At 33.9% G+C, this 18,286-nt stretch overlaps 2 protein-coding genes across 17 annotated transcripts in view; both read right to left on the reverse strand.

Moving 5' to 3' along the window:
* Positions 1-1,268: 1,268 nt before the first annotated feature.
* Positions 1,269-3,760, reverse strand: Acsx2 (Acyl-CoA synthetase X2). The gene is made up of 2 exons (XM_064689370.1): positions 2,507-3,760; positions 1,269-2,336 (listed from the first exon to the last, which is right to left on the reverse strand). Exons 1-2 carry the CDS (start codon positions 3,172-3,174, stop codon positions 1,361-1,363), a joined length of 1,644 nt encoding a protein of 547 aa, XP_064545440.1. The 5' UTR covers positions 3,175-3,760; the 3' UTR covers positions 1,269-1,360.
* Positions 3,761-4,007: 247 nt separating this feature from the next.
* GluClalpha (glycine receptor alpha 1) overlaps positions 4,008-18,286 on the reverse strand; it is a 49,683-nt gene continuing 35,404 nt past the window's right edge. For 3 of the 16 annotated variants that reach the window (XM_064689390.1, XM_064689381.1, XM_064689485.1), the window contains 9 exons: positions 18,016-18,085; positions 17,720-17,956; positions 16,148-16,282; positions 13,074-13,226; positions 12,690-12,869; positions 11,276-11,382; positions 9,811-9,935; positions 8,579-8,695; positions 4,008-4,122 (listed from right to left, as the gene is read on the reverse strand). In XM_064689390.1, coding sequence (XP_064545460.1) covers positions 4,101-4,122; positions 8,579-8,695; positions 9,811-9,935; positions 11,276-11,382; positions 12,690-12,869; positions 13,074-13,226; positions 16,148-16,282; positions 17,720-17,956; positions 18,016-18,085 — 1,146 coding nt within the window. In that variant the 3' untranslated portion in view covers positions 4,008-4,100. Of the gene's footprint in view, positions 4,123-4,674; positions 8,696-9,810; positions 9,936-11,275; positions 11,383-12,681; positions 12,870-13,073; positions 13,227-16,147; positions 16,283-17,719; positions 17,957-18,015; positions 18,086-18,286 lie in introns of those variants that run through there. The other 13 variants (XM_064689449.1, XM_064689439.1, XM_064689422.1 and 10 more) reach the window with 11 other exon arrangements.

An 18,286-nucleotide genomic window follows, 5' to 3' on the forward strand; every position in this document is an offset into this window, starting at 1 on the left:
GAGTAGCTTGTAAAGAGTCTAATCTGTCAGTACATAAAAAACATATAGTATGTTTATGTGGTACACTCACGTATTCACTCGACTGCCAATTATTTTACAAGCTGAGTAATTGAAACTGTTTAGCTAATCATGAGTCGTTAACGTAAGGCGAGGTCTCGTGCAAATGCTGTTAGGGTATTTATTATTAAAAATTCCAATTTAATTATTTTATTGATTATAAAATGGGTGTGAATGAGAATCGCCTGTTATAAATTTGGTGATATAATCATATAAGATCATTCCAATAAGCTTTTCATTATCTTACTCTTAAATTTTCCAAAATTATCATACTAAAGCCCAAGCCTACACCGCTTCATATTTATCATACCTCTAACTAAAAGCAAGAATATTGCTGCGTGCTGAAATTTGTTGACCTTGGGGATGGTTAAGATCACATACATTTGCATATCATTGTTTTTTGTAGGGTACGCATTACACTATCAGCTCGTGTAAACTTTCCATGCTAACTCGTTGATAACCATCGTAGCGATGATGTAATCAACTGATATGTAACGCAAAAACAATGATATGATGATATGTCCAATCTTTGTGCTGTATCATTATTTTCACTGCTACCATGTGGTCTTATTTGTAATTTTCTTAAGATTCTCACGAGTTCTGTTACGTAGTTATATGACAATGCACAACTTTGGCTCACTTGCTTACACTCTTATCTTAACTAAATTCGTGTGCCATTTAGATAACAAATATATTCAGATATATATTTGTTTTGCTTGCTTTAAAGTCATGTCCAAATAAGCATATGCGCATAGTTTCATCTCATTGAGGCCAAACAGGTTTGGTAACATTCGATCCGGTGTTTTTATAGTGTGTACATATAATTAAGACAGTCGAATAGTTTTAACCGCCGCTTCCGAAATATTAACTTACTTTAGTAAATCGATGTCGTGACGAAAGCAAAGAGGGTAGTTTGCATGGATGTAGACGGACAGAGAGACAGACGGACCTAGCTATATCGACTCCGAAATTGGCCCCGGTGAGAAACATACACACATTTCAAGGTAAAATTAAAATACCCTCTACATGAGCATACAAATGAAAAATATAATCTAACCTGGACATGACCTTGATACGAATGGAACCTACAGTTTCTAATGCGGTTTAGTGGATGTTATGTTCATCCATAATATTATATTTTTTAAATAATTATTTATTTAATACACATTCGACTTACTTTTAATACATTTATTGATTTTGTAATACTTTATTGAATTGTTATCATAGGGTATTTACTAGTCAAGCACTCCCGATTGGAACACATTAAGTGTTCGCAACCTTATCAAACCTTGGGAGCAACCTATTATGAATCAGTTATCTCTGTTTTCCCAGCTGCTATTAGATAGGCGGCCTTCACGGCCTGACGATTAACCTTGCCATTGGCGCTCTTCGCCAGCTGGTGCACAATCTGTGCACCTCCATTCAACTGTTTATAGTTTACACTGATAAGCTCGGCTACAAATTGCACCACCTGAGCGGAGTGCAGTTGACTACCCGGTCTGGGCACCACCGAGGCAGCTGCTGCATCGCCGTCGGTCTCATTCCAAATGCCAAAGACGCACACCTCGGCGACTTGGGGCATTTGGGCGATGATCTCCTCGATCTCATGCGGATAGTACATCATGCCCAGATACTTGAGCATATCCTTCTTGCGCTCTACAATGTGCAGATAGTTATCCTCATCGAAGTAGCCCAAATCGCCAGTGTGGAACCAGCCCTCCGTGTCCTTCATCTCAGCTGTGGCCAGGCGGTTGCCATAATAGCCACTCCAGTGCTGTCCATTGTGGCAATATAGCTCCCCATGTTCATTTGGACCCACTGCCTCCGATGACGCGTTCACCACGCGCAAACGTACGTTGGCCACGAGAAGACCCACAGATTTGGGCTTCGTGTGAATGCTGTGGTTATAGGAGATGCAGGTGCCCAGCTCTGTCATGCCATAGGCATTGCGCAGGATGCCCTCGCCGCGCAGATGTGACTGCATCTTGTGCAGCGTTGCGACCAGGGTGTGGCCACCAGCGAAGAGCAAATGCCGCAAACTGCGCACCTGCTTTGCGCTTATCCCGGGACAATTGGCAAGCATGGCGATATGTGAGGCGGCCAGCACCGCCCAGCTGATGCTCTGCTGCTCGCACATGGCTAGAAAGTGTGCGGGACTGAAAACCTCCATGGAAATGAGACGCACTGTGCCATAGACCCCAGCCGTAACCAGGGTGATCAAGCCCGTTAGCCAGTCCAGAGTGCTCGGCGCATATTGTATGTCATTGGGGTCCAGATAGCTAGAGAAATATTAACTATACAGATGAACCACAAATAGCAATAGGATGTTCTAATCAAGAATGTCCGTCTTTTATGTGCATAAATTTCTTGTGCTTCTTCTATTAAACCTAGACTTCCTTGATTTGACTAATTTCTTATGGGTGTAGGGTATTTAAAGAACACATCCTACCTATGACTCTCGAATATCTTGCGACTATTTGATATGGTGACCGCTTTGGGGGTGCCTGTTGTGCCCGAGGAGCAGAGTATGGCCATGATGCGATCGATGCCGCGTTGAAACTGGGCTGGCCTGTAATCCTCCGGGATAGTTGCTTGCAACAGCTCCTGGATGTTCATGACACCCGCCATGCGTCCATGTATGATTAAAATTTTAGTACCCAATGCTGATGCAATTTTTCGAAGTTTCTCATAATCCTGTGCATCACAGCAGATAATCCTCGGCTTGGTTATACCAAACAGGTTTCGCATTGTGTGCTCCTCCAGATTCGGATTGATGGCATGAAAAGGCGTTCCATTGAACAGACAGCCATAGGCGAGGGCAGCCAAATGTGTGCTATTTCTGGCTACCAAGCCGACAATATCCGTTTCCTTGCGATATCCCTGCGCCCCTAGATAGACACTCACCTTGGCCGCATTGTGCAGCATCTGGGAGCGGGTAAGACGCGTATTTTCGCTATGCGAGATCTGAAAGATGCGTTGCGGTTCGTTCTGCAGCTGCCTGAATATGATTTGACCAATGGTCAGGTCATCATTGTAATAGCTCTGCTCACGAGCGCCGGACCAGATTTTGAGCTCGGCATTGTAGCTAGTCGTTGGATTGGCGTTGAGGTCCAGCATTCTGAGGGAACTAATGCAGCCGGATTCATGACTGCGACTATTTAAAGGTCAGCGAAAATAACTGCAAACAGCTGGACATGCAATTGATACGAAAGACACGCGATCTTTCCTATGATTATCGGAACGATCGAGCCAAAATTAGTCGGCAATTTAGCGCTTAAAGTGTCTGTACCATACTCACCCTCACTCTTTGTCTATAACTATCTCTACTTGCTGCCGTATGGCACGGTATTTTTGGTGTGTGCGAGAAAACGTTTGCTATTATATAGAACGGTCTAATTCGTATGATGATTAAAATCAATTCAATTAACAATTAAGGTGTATGCAACTGGCAGATGATGCTTAGTGCTGTTAGTTTTAAGGACTGTAAAACTAAATTAAAGATAAAAAAATCCTCCGAAAAAGTATTGAAATATATGTTTCAATATCTCAATTCAAATCCATATGTAATTGTTGCCTGCATTCGAGCTGTTAATATTGTGTGAACTGCTTACTTGTACGTGTTCAACCAAGCAGTTGAGATTTCAAAGCAATCTGTAACTGCTAAGTAACCTAAGTATGTTAGCCTTAGAACTCTTTTATGTTATTTACTAACCAGCAAGCAGTAAACAGCTTGTATAAACCATGAGAAACAACTGTTAAGTTAACAGTCATAATGAATTTTACTGCTTTGTGCCGTTTTTTATGGGAATGTTACTCCTAAAACTGTTTTGCCGTGTACAGAGCAGCAAAAAGTTAAGAACTGTTAAATTTCAAACATAACATTAGCAATAATGCTAAGTTCAAAGAGAAGCAAACGAAGAATTGTGCAGAATAAATAAAATAAAGTAGACTTATTTTGTGTATACGAAATAAAATTCGCTGTATTTTGTCCAATATTTTTACTATGTACACTTCAAATCCAATTTGCGCTGGTGAGACTTGGGCTATAGAAGGGGCAAAACCGTTCTAAAAAATAAAATATAAATAAAAATTAAATTAATATAAAATAAATGTATATTAATAATAAAACTGACAAGGCTAAGGGACAAATGCTGTTATTGTGTTAAATTAGAAACAAGATTTTGTTAAATGTACATTTTAAATTTGGGTTTTTATTTAAACATGCCAGTTTTTTTAGTTTTTTTTTTTTGTTTTTTCATTTATAAACATTTCACAAACATTTTCATTATTCTGAGGGGTCTTACACATTTGCTTTGGGTTTTCTTTTTGTTTTCGTTTTGTTTCGGGTTGATGGCAATACAACAATTATTTCAACTATTTTGTATAATTATTTGACTAAGTTTTTACTTATGCATTATAATTTCATCTTCTGCATCATTTTGTTTCTTTTCGTTTTATTTGCGGTTTTTCGTTTCTTGGCGTTTGGATTTGGGCATGTTTTAACCTTCACTGGTCTGCACTACAGCAAATTGTTCTTAAAGTCTTACTTTAAACGCATTTAGAATTTGTGGTTGATTTCATTTCATGCTCTTTGCTAATTTTTAATGTGTGTGTTTGTGTGTGTGTGCGTGTGTGTCCACTTAGCTCTATAAAGTAAGGGGTTTTGCGGTGTTCACTGATCTTCGATTTTAAATGATTCGTATTTACATTTTGTATATATGTACGTTTGTTCTTCATCTTAGAAATGATAATTGGAGTTTTCCTTTTCTTGCTTTGATTGTTAGAATTAGGTCGGCATAATGGCCACCGTTTTTGTTTGAAGATATGTGTTATGATTTATAATTTTTTGTCATTATTTATTTTCAATTTGTGCGAGTTGAATTTCTTATGTGTTGGCAAGTGATGAATTTCTTAAGTGTTGGCAGGTGATGTTAAGAGAATCGAGTGATCGAATTGAGTTGAGAGTGTTTTTGTGTTTGCTTGAAATAGAATGCAACTGGGCTTTGGCGTTATTTGTTTTTAAGGTAGTATTTAGTTAATATTAGTAATGTTTGATGACTAGTCTATGTGAATGCGTTATGCAACACTGGTTTTTGGTTGTGGCTTAACTTAACTACACATATGTTAACTTATGTGCTACATTTTGCTCGTTAAATGTTAAATTTAGCATGTCACTTGAAAACTTGTAAGTCTTTTTATTTTTAGAACGCATCTAGAAGTTGTGCACTTGTTAAACCTAACTGTATGACATTTACATGTATTATATAATATTTAAACTATTTACATCAAAATATTGGACTGCCGCGTCGTATAGAACGTTACATTCGTTATGTTTTACTTTCGCGCCTAAATGATAATTGACCAAATTGTTGAACGGCAACTGAAGGCAGCACACAACCTATGCCATGTTTCGAAAGCCGAAACGTTTTGATCTAGTCCTAAGCTAATTAGACACGAACTGGAATAGCTGGGCCAATTATTTCGATCGATATAGCGCACTCGGCTAGCTGTGATGTTCTACTTACTACTGCTCTTTAAATATTCTCTTTGTTTTCGGTTTTGCGGTTTTGCGGTTTTATTTTATTATTTTAAATATTTTTCCCAGTGTTAGTTACTTAGTTACGTTTACATCAACATTAATCAACACATATGAAACAACATACCCAACATTTGGCTGCTACGAGGCCTTCATCTGAGCGCCCGAGCTATCCATCCACTACATATTTGCTCACATTTAAAACCCTGTATGTTCAATAGCTATAGCTTCATATACAATAAAACTATATTCTACTTAATTTGGTTCGCCCATACTTTTTGTTTTTTAGCTATTTAGTTGAGTTTTTGGTGAAATTTTCATTTGTTTCTTGCTTGGCACGAATTTTACAACATTTATTTCATTTCCTCTTGAGGTTTGCTTAGTGACAATATAATTATATATATATGTGGGTGCGTGTTTATCATTGATTTTTGATTTGTTTTTTGTTTGGTTTCTGCGGCTTACCTTTATTGTAAATATTTTTTTATAATTTTTTATTGTAAAAGAAAGCGAAAATATGAAAGAAAGCATAACATTATAAAATATTTGAATAAGTTAAATAAATAAACAAGCTGAATAAAAATATTATAGAACTACAAAATATTGGTTGCTCTTAGTAAGGTATTATTTTTTAAATATATTATTTTGGTTCTTGGTTAGCTATGTAGAATTCAGTTTAGAGCTAGTCCGAAACGTATTATCTTCAGATTTGGTGTTTCGTAATGTTTGTGCATAGTTTTTGTTAAGTTGTTCGGTTTTATATATATATTATTGGGGTTTCGAATTGCGGAAATTAGTTGGTACAACTGGGGAGGCGGGGCAGTTAGCCAACTCCTGTTAACTGCAGGACTCACTCCTCATACAAAAGGCACTTAATAAAAATAAAAAGCAATTTTGTTTACCAAAAATTTGGCAAATGCCACGCCTTCAACTAATTGTGGGCTTAGGTTTCTATTAATTGTTGATTTTGTTACTGGTTTATTTATTTTGTTTAAACTATTTGTATTGTCTGTTAATTGGTTTATGGTTTTTTTTTTATTAATCGTAATTACTAATTGTTAAACTACTTAAAGAAAATAACTAACTAATGGAACTTTACATTCGAAACACAAGTTTCAAATTGTTCTTAATTTAGTGTTAGTTTTGCTTGTGCTCTCATGCGCTGTCCCCAATAAATAATTGAATTAAAATTGTATACTAATTTATACTATGTTTATATATATAAGAAAAAAAGACGAAATGTTTAATTTTACGCATAAATAAGGGGTTTAGCATTAAATCCTAAAAGATATGGCTAATAACTACATGAACAAATTTGGCACTAATTTAATTTAACTTCAAGTCGTAAACAAGCAAAAAAAAATACTTGATAAATATTAAGGAATTGTTCTATTTTTTCAAACATATCGATATCGGAATAAAAACTTGCAATACCCACCAGTTCCAGTTATATTTTGCTTTTTACTTTGTGCCAATTAAATATTTTTTGTAAAAAAATATAATAAGCATAAGAGAACTGTTTGCTTCGGTGACGCCGAAGTTCACATACCCTTGCAGTTGTATGTCATATATTATTTCTAATATTATAAGGTATGGCCTAAATGTACAACTTGTCAAACCTAAAGCTACAGTTTCTATGGCAGCTATATGTTATATAAATTCGATGCGATGGGCTCCGAAGTTCATAAACTTCAGCAGCGAAAAACAAACATCTGTTTCAAGTTCGAGTCACATAAATGTACGTGTGCTCACATAGTTTTGAACAGAATGGGAGGCAGATGGACATGACATTTATTAATAGTACTTTCCTGCCAGGGTATCATAAACTAGAGAAAAAAAAACGCACTTTGCTGTGTGTGTGTGTGTGCTTGGAGAATTAATTTAATAAACAAAACATTGAATCATGTTCTGCATTTTATTTGTTCATCCTCTTTTTTCATTTCATTTTTAATTCGATTGTGAACATAATAATTGAATTTGCCTAGGATTTGTTGAGTTCGTTATTGTTGCTTATTTATGCCTAAACTTAAATTTATCTACACGCATTGTTTTGTTTTATGTTTTTCATTTTAGAATTCGAATTGTGTATAAACTAGCTGGCTTAAAACTTATTGACAATATGACAATATTTACAAACGTCGTGCGACTTTCTTTTTTTGTTTGTTTTTTTTTTTTTGTTTTTACATCTAACTTAGCGCATTTTTAAGTACAAATTAATACTAATTTGTTTCGAACTAAACTAATCGAGTTTTGAACAAAACGTATTTGGTTTAAGGCCTAAAAATAATTTACTAAATGTATAACAATTTTGAACATTTAAAACAAATTGAAACAAACGAACTGCAAGCGTTTTATCAAATCGCCTCGGTTTCGTCATTTTAAAATACATCATTTTAATAGTTTCCTTTTTTTTTTTTTTTAATTTCTATACTTGGTTGTTTTATTTAATTTTTTTTATCTACTATGCAGTCGTAGTTGATCAACTTAACTTACAGTTAGTAAATATATTTGGTTTTAATCAAAATTCTTATAGTGGAAATGCCTTGAAGCCTTGTCTCGCCCCATTTGATCATGCAAAGCATTAACCTATATATACATACATATCGGTATATGTGTGTATATATAAATATATCTGGATAATTTCATGTTGGATTCTACATAGCCTTTGGTTATCAGAGACGCGGACGCGGACGCGCTTTAGAAGGTCCTTTTTGTAGTTGTAATCAAATGAATCGAATCAAAAATCATATATATATATAGATAGTTATAGTTATATATATATGCAAAAATCAAGCCGAACAAAGCCATACGCAACAGAATTTGGAACGTAAAGTAGTAAATGAAAGTAGAAAATTAAGAGAAAGAGAATAGGTTAGTACAATCTTTGGTATTGTGGTGCCAGCATTTAGAGTTTTGAGTTTTGTTTGCTTTTGTTTAATATTTATAAAGTAAAGTAATATTTGTAAATAGGTAAACGGCATTTACTCATCCTCCTCCTCCCTGAAGAGATATGTGCTCCAGTAGACCAGATTGAAGAGCGCAAAGACCAGCGGGAATGTGATGCGTGATATAACATCGATTCTCTTCGATCTAGAACATTGTCTTGGATAAATATTCAACAAGTACAAAACACATTAATTGATCATCTAGAGATTGGCTTTTTGATTTGTGATTGTTCTTTCGTTTGGTTTGGTTTTTTTGTTTTTTTGTTTGATTTTTGCATGGCCTTTTTTGTTTTTGGTTTCGATTTTATATCAAAGTAATTTGTTTGTTTTAAATATTTGATAAAAAAATTAAAACGATTTTAGATACGTGCTGGAAAATGATAAAAGTGCTTTGTAAGGAGTTAAGATCTATTAAAAACATAGGCGTGTGGTCAACTTTGGGATGCGGTTCCGGTACTAAGGGGGAAAATAATTTTTGAAAATTCTGCAACAAAAGTTTGTTTAAAACAAACAAATCAATAGAAAGCAAAGCACACAAAAAACCTTTTGATTTTAAACGGCCGCACATGACACTGTACAACAAATTTGGGTTAAAAAACAAAAGTTTTTAAATACACCAATTTTTTAAAATATTTGAATGTTTGGACTATGAAAATCGCAAAGGAAAAAAATACTTTCTAGGGATTTAAGAATTTAAAAAAAAAAATGTTTTTAACAAATCTATAAAAATTATAAACAAAAATATTTTGGGAATAAAATGTATTCAATTAATTTTGTTTATTTACAAATTATTCAGCTCCGTTTAATATGCAAGTTCATTTTCGTTCGAGCGTAAATTTGTTGCACAGTGTAATTAGCATAAAGCCTGAAGCAAATTATATTTTCCCAATTTACTTGACTCTGGACTTTGGGGGCCAGATGGAAATCATTTGGCAGCAAGCATTTGAAACAAAAGACAGCGAGCAAAAATAAACGATGGCAAGCAGCAAAGCAAAGCAGATGTCGAATCGGGTTGTCTTTCATTTAAAGTACATGACTCAATTTATGGATTCAATTCAATTACTGTTAATTAGTGTCATAAAAAGTCAATAAGAGTTTTGATATAGATGTATATAGAAAGAGACAGACTGAGAGAGAGAGAGAGAGAGAGAGACAGAGCAAGATGTAGATACATATTCACAACATCAAAAAGGAAATCCATCAACTACTACAATTTAACAAAATTCAACTATTTACAACAGAGTATTGTTATTATTTTTGTTCGAGAGTTACCTTGTCGGGAACTTGGATAGCCAAGTCTTACAGCAGCTGGGACGCTTCGGTGGCTGCATGTGCACCTCGCATTGGCGCAGCTTCTCCAGCGCCAGTGGATCGCCTGGATGACGCACCAGCGGCTTCTGCAGGCCACCACCGCGCGATAATTGCGATGCCGTTTGACATGGAATTTCGATTGTAGTTGATGCAATGAGGGGATCGTCGATATTTGGGGCAAGAGGGGCAAAATGCATTGGCGAATGGCAAATGGTGGCATGTGCGTAATTTCATTTAATTTCGTTGCAATTTTTCATCGAATTCCAGTTCAGTTGGTTGGGTCGATTGAATGCCGCGCAGCGAAATTGGTTTGATGAAGGTTGTAGTTTTTATTTTTTGAGTTTAAGTTGAATGTTGAATGTGTTTTCAGTTTTGAGGTTGAGTTTGGTTTTTATGTGTGGTTTGATTTAGTGTGTGTGTGTGTGTGTGTGTGCGTGGTTGTGTCGTATGAGCACGTTTGAAAAAAGTTGTTTAATTTTGCGTTTGTTTGTTTTTGTTCAAATTGTGTATGTGTGTTTGTGTGTATAAGTGTGTGGAGTGTGTGTGTGTGTGTGTGTGTTGGGTGTTGGGTGTGTGCGTGTGGTTTTTAATAAAAAGAGGCAAATATAAAAGGAAATAGTTGTTTTAATAGTTTTATCATAAACATTTTGCAAATAGCCAATTTGAGTTGGTTTTGTTTTGTTTTCTACTTTTTTCTTCTAGAGAAAGCTGATGAAGTTGCATTTGGTTTTTAGTTAAATGGTTTGATGTGCATTAAACTTGGCAATTGCTCCAAATATTTTACTACTCTCTTAAAAAATTATTACCCAATGGTCATTTCTTTCTATGAATCAGCTCAAAAATAGCCAAAATTAACTTCTATAGATTTAAAAGTTGCTGTTACACCCTCATAAAATATTATTATTATGGTTATACTAGTTTAGTAACTTCTCGTTTCATGCTCGCAATCAAAAAGTTGGTATACAGCTGCAAAGAATTAAGTTTTAATCGCGTGGCGCCCAACGTGGGGACACTGTCTAATGGAAGTTAGAGCCTTGTCTTTGAAATGCTGTTCTTTAACGTTGACTGAGAAAAAACTATCAATCATTCCCACATATATATTTTTTAATGAAATATCTAGTAAAATATAACATTTAAATTACGTGGCGCCCAACGTGATGTCACTACCCAATGCGGTTACTTTATCTTAAATATGAAAAAAAAAACTTTAAAGAATTTCCACTTATTACTGATATGCTAAAGCTCAAATATAATTTCACATTTTTAATAAACTTTTGCCATTCTTCAAGCTCATCTAAACTCTATTCTATGCTGCCCACCACAAATTGCCATTCTTTAAATTCATCTAAACTCTGTTCTATACTGCCCTCAGTAAGTTCTAAGGCTTATTAATGAACAAATTGTTAGTTAATTGAAAGGTAAGTACCATTGCGAATGTTGCATTGCTATCTGTATCAAGCAGATCTGAAGCGGCATCTAAACTGGCCTGCTCCAAATCGCGACGTTTCTTTTTCATATTCTCCTTATGCATGTCTGCGGCCCGATCCGTATATTGTTGCATGTGATAGGAAGATGTTCGACAAGAATTTATATGTTCCACAAAAATGGGATAGTTCGAATAGTTTGATAGACATTTTTCAAATTTTTTGGTTTTGTTTTTTTTTTTTTTTTGGCGTAATTTACAGTTGATTTAAATATTTTTATTTTGTTTTTTTTTTTTTTTTTATTTTATTTTAGATGCATAGCACACATTTATACAGTTAGATAGCGACAGAGACAGCGAGTGAGAGAAAGAAAGAGAGACAGATAGAGATAGACAGTCACACATACAGAAACAGTAAACAATTTGGAAGTGTTGTCAAACGATAGTTTTTTTTTGTTTAAATCGAGTGCAAGTTGTGAAAGTGGTTTTTGCCAAATTATAAACAAAATCAAAAATATGTATGTGTTAAAGGCACAAAAATAACAGAGTTTTCGAGGTTTCGGTTTAGTTTTAAAAAATGTACAGGCAATGACAACAGCGAAAGAGAATTTTAAATGCGTTTCAAATTGCGTTGGTGTCGATTTTTCCAAAGTACAATTTGTTTTTTGTTGTCCAATTTTAATTTTTTCAAACGCGTTTGGGTTTGAGTGAGTGTGTGTGTGTGTGTGTGTGAGTGCGTTTGTGTGTGTGTGTATGTAAGTTGGATGAGTGTGTGTATGTTTGTGTGTGTGTGTGTGTGTGGGCGCACAATGAAATAAGAGAGTAAATCAAAACAATTGGATTAGTAGAATTATACACGCAGAATAGATTTGGTTTTACAATATTTATGTGAATGAAAGAACTAAAAATTCGAAAAAATATTTATATATTATATTATATGTATCGAATGGAAAATAAATGATAGGCTACAGCCTAAAAATCGTTGGCCTTTATCTGTTAAACATTAGTTAGTTGCTTCTGGTTGTTGTTGTTGTTGTTGTAGTTGCTGGCCAAAAATCAGTTTGTTTATAGCCCAAAAATTGGCGGGTGCCACGCCGACGTGTAGATGTGAATCTCAACTGTGTGTTGTTGTGGGTGTTTAAGTGTGTTTGTGTGACACAGACAAATTGTGTGTGTGCGTGACAGTCCGTTTGAGTTTTGGTACATTAGATATGCGCGAGATGTTAGTCGTAGTTATATAAGTATATACACAATATACGTTACATGTAGCATATATATATATATATATATATATATAGGGATGTATATATTTATATGCGTTGTTCTCGACAAAAATAATGATTAAAAACAACAAATAGAATAAACACCATTAATACATTAAGTAAGTTTGTTAAGAAGCATATCAAATCTCAATTACTAGCTTTATTCAAACCTGAGCGGGAGGCATAGTTCACCAGGGCGAATTCAAGTAATGCCCCAAAGACAAACGTCAAACAGACGCCGGTCCAAACATCGATTGCCTTTGTATAGGATACGGGCGGCAGTGAGGCATTAATGCCCGATGTTTGTGTGGCCATTGTGAGTAAAGTGGTCACACCTTTAAAAGAAAAACCAAACAAATAAAATGAGTTAATAATATAGTTTTTAATTAGTTCTTTATATAAATCTGATATTAGTTTCAGGCATATGTATGTATATGGGTTCGTTGAAAGGTTTGCTTTTCTTTCAATGCATTCTCTATATATATAAATATATATATATATATGTATATATTTGTATATCTATTTAGCTGGGCACTTACCTAACGATACACGCGCTGGCACTGCGCCTTGATCCAGCCAGAATGATACCCATGAGACAATGACCAACATACAGCATGGTATATAAATTTGTATTAAGTAATATGAGAATTCTCGCTTGAATAGTAGATCGACTTTGAGGCAACTGTATTCACCTATGAGTATACAAGGTAATATAAATTGTGTCAAACTTAAAATGAACGGGAAGGATAAAATGTACACGAAATTGGCATTTATTTTCATTTTTTTTTTTTTTTGCTTTCCAAACACACGCTCGCTCACACACATATGTATATACACAGAGAAATGAGTTTAGACACTGAAAACCAAAACGAAATGAAAAACACAGACATAGAAACACACACACATTTCCAATATTTATAATATATTTATCAAAGAAAATTTGTCATCCAATAAACGAGAAACAAAAGAAAAAAAAAACAAAAACAAAATTTGACTTGCTTTTAAAATTTTGAAAAAAGAAAAACATTTATTTGTCATTTCCATATAATTTTGTTGTGTTTATGTACAGGAAGGAGGCGGGCTTCCAAAAAAGAAAAATTATAAAATTATGCACAGTGGGTGGGGCACGGAGGTGGCACGTCAATGTATATACAAAAAAAAAAATAAATAAAAACAACAAAACACAAAACGAAATGAAGAAGAAACACACTGAGAATGATATTAGGAGACAGAGAAACAGAGAGTTGAATTGGGAAATTATAAAATGGCATCATAGGCAAAATGTATTCTAACATCAATTCAATTTTCTGACTTTTTGCAACAAAATTCTTAACGGAAATGAAGTTCGTGGGGCTCGTGTAGAATGGGGGCGAGCTCTTTGTGGTTCTTATTGTTGCAGTTGTTGTTGTTGTTGTTGTTGTTTGTTGTTGTCGCTGCCATTGCTCCTGCTGTTAGCTTCCGCTGTGAACACCCCCACGCGCCCCCTTCATTTCCGTTAATTTGTTGACAGTGCGTTCCATACTCTTCAAGACAAAGCTGTTTTATTATTTTACATTCTCATATTTTCAATTTTCAATTTTCAATTTTCAATGTACAAGATTTTCATTTCATTTCTCTCATTAAATTGATCAGCGCTCCTTTTCATTCTGTTTTTTTTTTTGTATATTTTATTTTTTGCTCATGTTTGCATTTTCGAGTGGCTGCGTGTGGTTTATTTGCGTGGCTCTCTGGGAAACTCTGCTACTGGATACTGGTTGCTTTTTTATTTATTTATTTATTTATTTTTTCGTTTTGTATTTAGTCTATGGCACAGTTGATCAGTTTTCTTTCCATTTTAACGCTCATAGAAGACATAAAATTAATAAATGTTTATGTGAGCAACTAAGTTCAAGGCGAACTAAATGCAAACAACTACGCAACGACTAAAAACGGGTTTCGGTAAAATTTTGTATTGAAAAAAAAAAATTATATATATACATAGTTTTTTTTATAAGAATATTAAAGAATATATGATTTGCGAACTCATGCTGAACTCATTAAAAGCGAGTATGAGCAAAGCAAATGATTTTAATGAATGATATTACACATCTTAAGCCTTCGAATGGGCTCTACATGAAATGAAACTACTTTGGGTAAGGGAATGATCCAGGTAATAAGAGCTGGCATAAGTTTAATATGAGACTAAGTTAGAAATAGGAATGTCTTATCAAAACGGATATATATTGGCTTCTATATGACCGATAATTCGAAAATAAAATATATATATATTAAATTGATAAGCCAAATGTAAACTAGGGAATGTTATCTTCGGCATACCGAAAAAAGCCTTTATTTCTTGTTATATATACCTTTCTAATGAACCCGCCGATGCCTATTTCAATACCAAAATACCCTTTAAGAAATTCACCTTTAGGCAAATCAACTACCGTACTGCTTAGAGCTACCTTCATTATAATTGTCCATTCGGGGGTATATCAAATATATTTTGTCCATAATGGGACTGCGATGGGTATCATTAGTTATTTGCATTAAACGTCGGGGCTAAAATGCAGCATAAGGATTTTCTATGAGGTGCTCAAACGAAAGCAAATCACAAATCGGTTGCATTTTCTAGACATAAATTATCCACCTAAAGATGCTGACAGACAATTTGCCAAGTTTGTGAAAAACTTTTGCGTATTTGTATGCCGCAACTTGGGCGCCCGCCTAGCCTCATAGATACTCGCACACTCACACACACACACACATAGATCATCATCATTGGTTCCGGTTGAGTGGCGGGGGGCATTTGCTCTTTGTGCAAGTTTAAGCAACTGCGTCGCAAACAATTTCCTCGATTAATTTACTTTCCGTGCCCGCCTTTTGCCATTTTCTTTCATTTTCATTTTCCGTTTCGCATTTGCCTGCCGCAGACGCAGCCCTCAGATGCGAGTAGTAGTTCTTGGCAGTCAAGGTAAACATTTGCTTAAAGCGCGAACTGATTTCAAAGTGCTCATAAAAACCCGGCTAAGGTAAGCGACACGAGATGCCAAAAACTGCACTAAAAATGGGCGAGTGGGTATAAGAGGCTGCTAGATTTTGTGTATGAGTGTGTGTGTGTGGGTGTCTGCTGGGAGTGTGTGTGAATTACATCGTAAAAAGTTGGTTTTTATGCGATTCGGGCATTGATAACGGCCCAACGGGAAGCTCATGTGTAAACGGCGTCATTACAAGCATGTAAGTGTAGGTGTGTGTGTGTGGGTGTGAGATGTGTGTTTGCTATGAAGTGCTTATGATGCCGTTTGTTATATATAAGCATATGTACGAGCCAACAACTATATTGAAAATAAATGCTACAGATACAAATAGAAATACACATATACATATATAAAGTAGTTCTTGGATGCAGTGCCTAACGCATAACCCTGATGGAAAATTAAATATAAAACGCACAAACTTTCAGATAAAAGCAAATTTGTTTAAGAACGAAAACCAAGCAACAACTTACGAAAAATAACTAAAGTAAGCTACAAGTTTATAAAGTAGCTAGATATATATTAAGAAAAGTTTAAGGAGTATAGAAGATCTCAAACACAATCAACACAACTGTTAAAAACACACACAAACAACGTACCCGTGTTGGTTTTACTGTTACAGTAATCAGTCAAAAACTTCTCCAATGTGAAGCGAGGTAGGTGTAAGTTCTTTACCACTTGCACTGGATCACCCTCCTTCCAAAGGAATACCAAATCGTTGGTGGTCCAGCCGTCTATCAGAAGAAAAGCGACATATATTTATTAGTTAAATATAAAGATATAGATATAGATATAGATATAGATATAGATATAGATATAGATATAGATATAGATATAGATATAGATATAGATATAGATATAGATATGGATATAGATATAGATATAGATATAGATATAGATATAGATATAGATATAGATATAGATATAGATATAGATATAGATATAGATATAGATATAGATATAGATATAGATATAGATATAGATATAGATATAGATATAGATATAGATATAGATATAGATATAGATATAGATATAGATATAGATATAGATATAGATATAGATGTAGATATAGATGTAGATATAGATGTAGACATAGATGTAGATATAGATGTAGATATAGATGTAGACATAGATGTAGATATAGATGTAGATATAGATGTAGATATAGATGTAGACATAGATGTAGATATAGATGTAGATATAGATGTAGATATAGATGTAGATATAGATGTAGATATAGATGTAGATATAGATGTAGATATAGATGTAGATATAGATGTAGATATAGATATAGATATAGATGTAGATATAGATATAGATATAGATATAGATATAGATATAGATATAGATATAGATATAGATATAGATATAGATATAGATATAGATATAGATGTAGATATAGATGTAGATATAGATATAGATATAGATATAGATATAGATGTAGATATAGATATAGATATAGATATAGATGTAGATATAGATATAGATATAGATATAGATATAGATATAGATATAGATGTAGATATAGATGTAGATATAGATATAGATATAGATGTAGATATAGATATAGATGTAGATATAGATATAGATGTAGATATAGATGTAGATGTAGATATAGATGTAGATATAGATGTAGATATAGATGTAGATATAGATGTAGATATAGATGTAGATATAGATGTAGATATAGATATAGATATAGATATAGATATAGATATAGATATAGATATAGATATAGATATAGATATAGATATAGATATAGATATAGATATAGATATAGATATAGATATAGATATAGATATAGAAATAGATATAGATATAGAAATAGATATAGATATAGAAATAGATATAGATATATATATAGATATAGATATAGATATAGATATAGATATAGATATAGATATAGATATAGATATAGATATAGATATAGATATAGATATAGATATAGATATAGATATAGATATAGATATAGATATAGATATAGATATAGATATAGATATAGATATAGATATAGATATAGATATAGATATAGATATAGATATAGATATAGATATAGATATAGATATAGATATAGATATAGATATAGATATAGATATAGATATAGATATAGATATAGATATAGATATAGATATAGATATATGCATAAATATATATCTAAAACAATCACTTACAGCTAGCCATTCGTAGTGAGCATATTTGTCTATCCAATGGATACAGTTTGAGATTCATTGGGCAGGCCAATGTTAATGAGATGCGTATACTATAGAGCACCGAACCATTGGGAAATATGCGTATATACACATTGGGCATAATGATATTGTGAAAATGTCCCTCCTTCTCATTGGAGAAGAACAAATCCGGCATCCACACGCGATTCGCCTCCGTCAGTGTGAGATATTTCAAGCGACCTGTAAGGAAATTGCAATTAGTTTTTAATCAAAATAATAACTATGCAGCGATTACTCACCCTGTATATCATCGAATTTGAGACGCTCATCCGTCCATTGTTCTCGGAAAGTTAACTGTACACTGTACTCCTGTAGGGCGTCGTTGTTGTTGTTGTTGTTGATGTTGTTGATTGTTTAGAATAAAAGAGAACTTTGTTAATACTGGGAAATTTTATGCTTGTTTATTGTTTCATTATAATTTCAATTCAATGCAATTCAATATGAACTACAATGCAAATTTGGTATTTTCGAATTTCTGGGGAATTTCTAGAGTTTTCGTTTTTCGAAATT

The sequence above is a fragment of the Drosophila montana genome, unplaced genomic scaffold (assembly GCF_035044405.1).
Source record: "Drosophila montana isolate Dmon_TW-CO22-7 unplaced genomic scaffold, ASM3504440v1 contig_1505_1, whole genome shotgun sequence".
Lineage (NCBI taxonomy): Eukaryota > Metazoa > Arthropoda > Insecta > Diptera > Drosophilidae > Drosophila > Drosophila montana.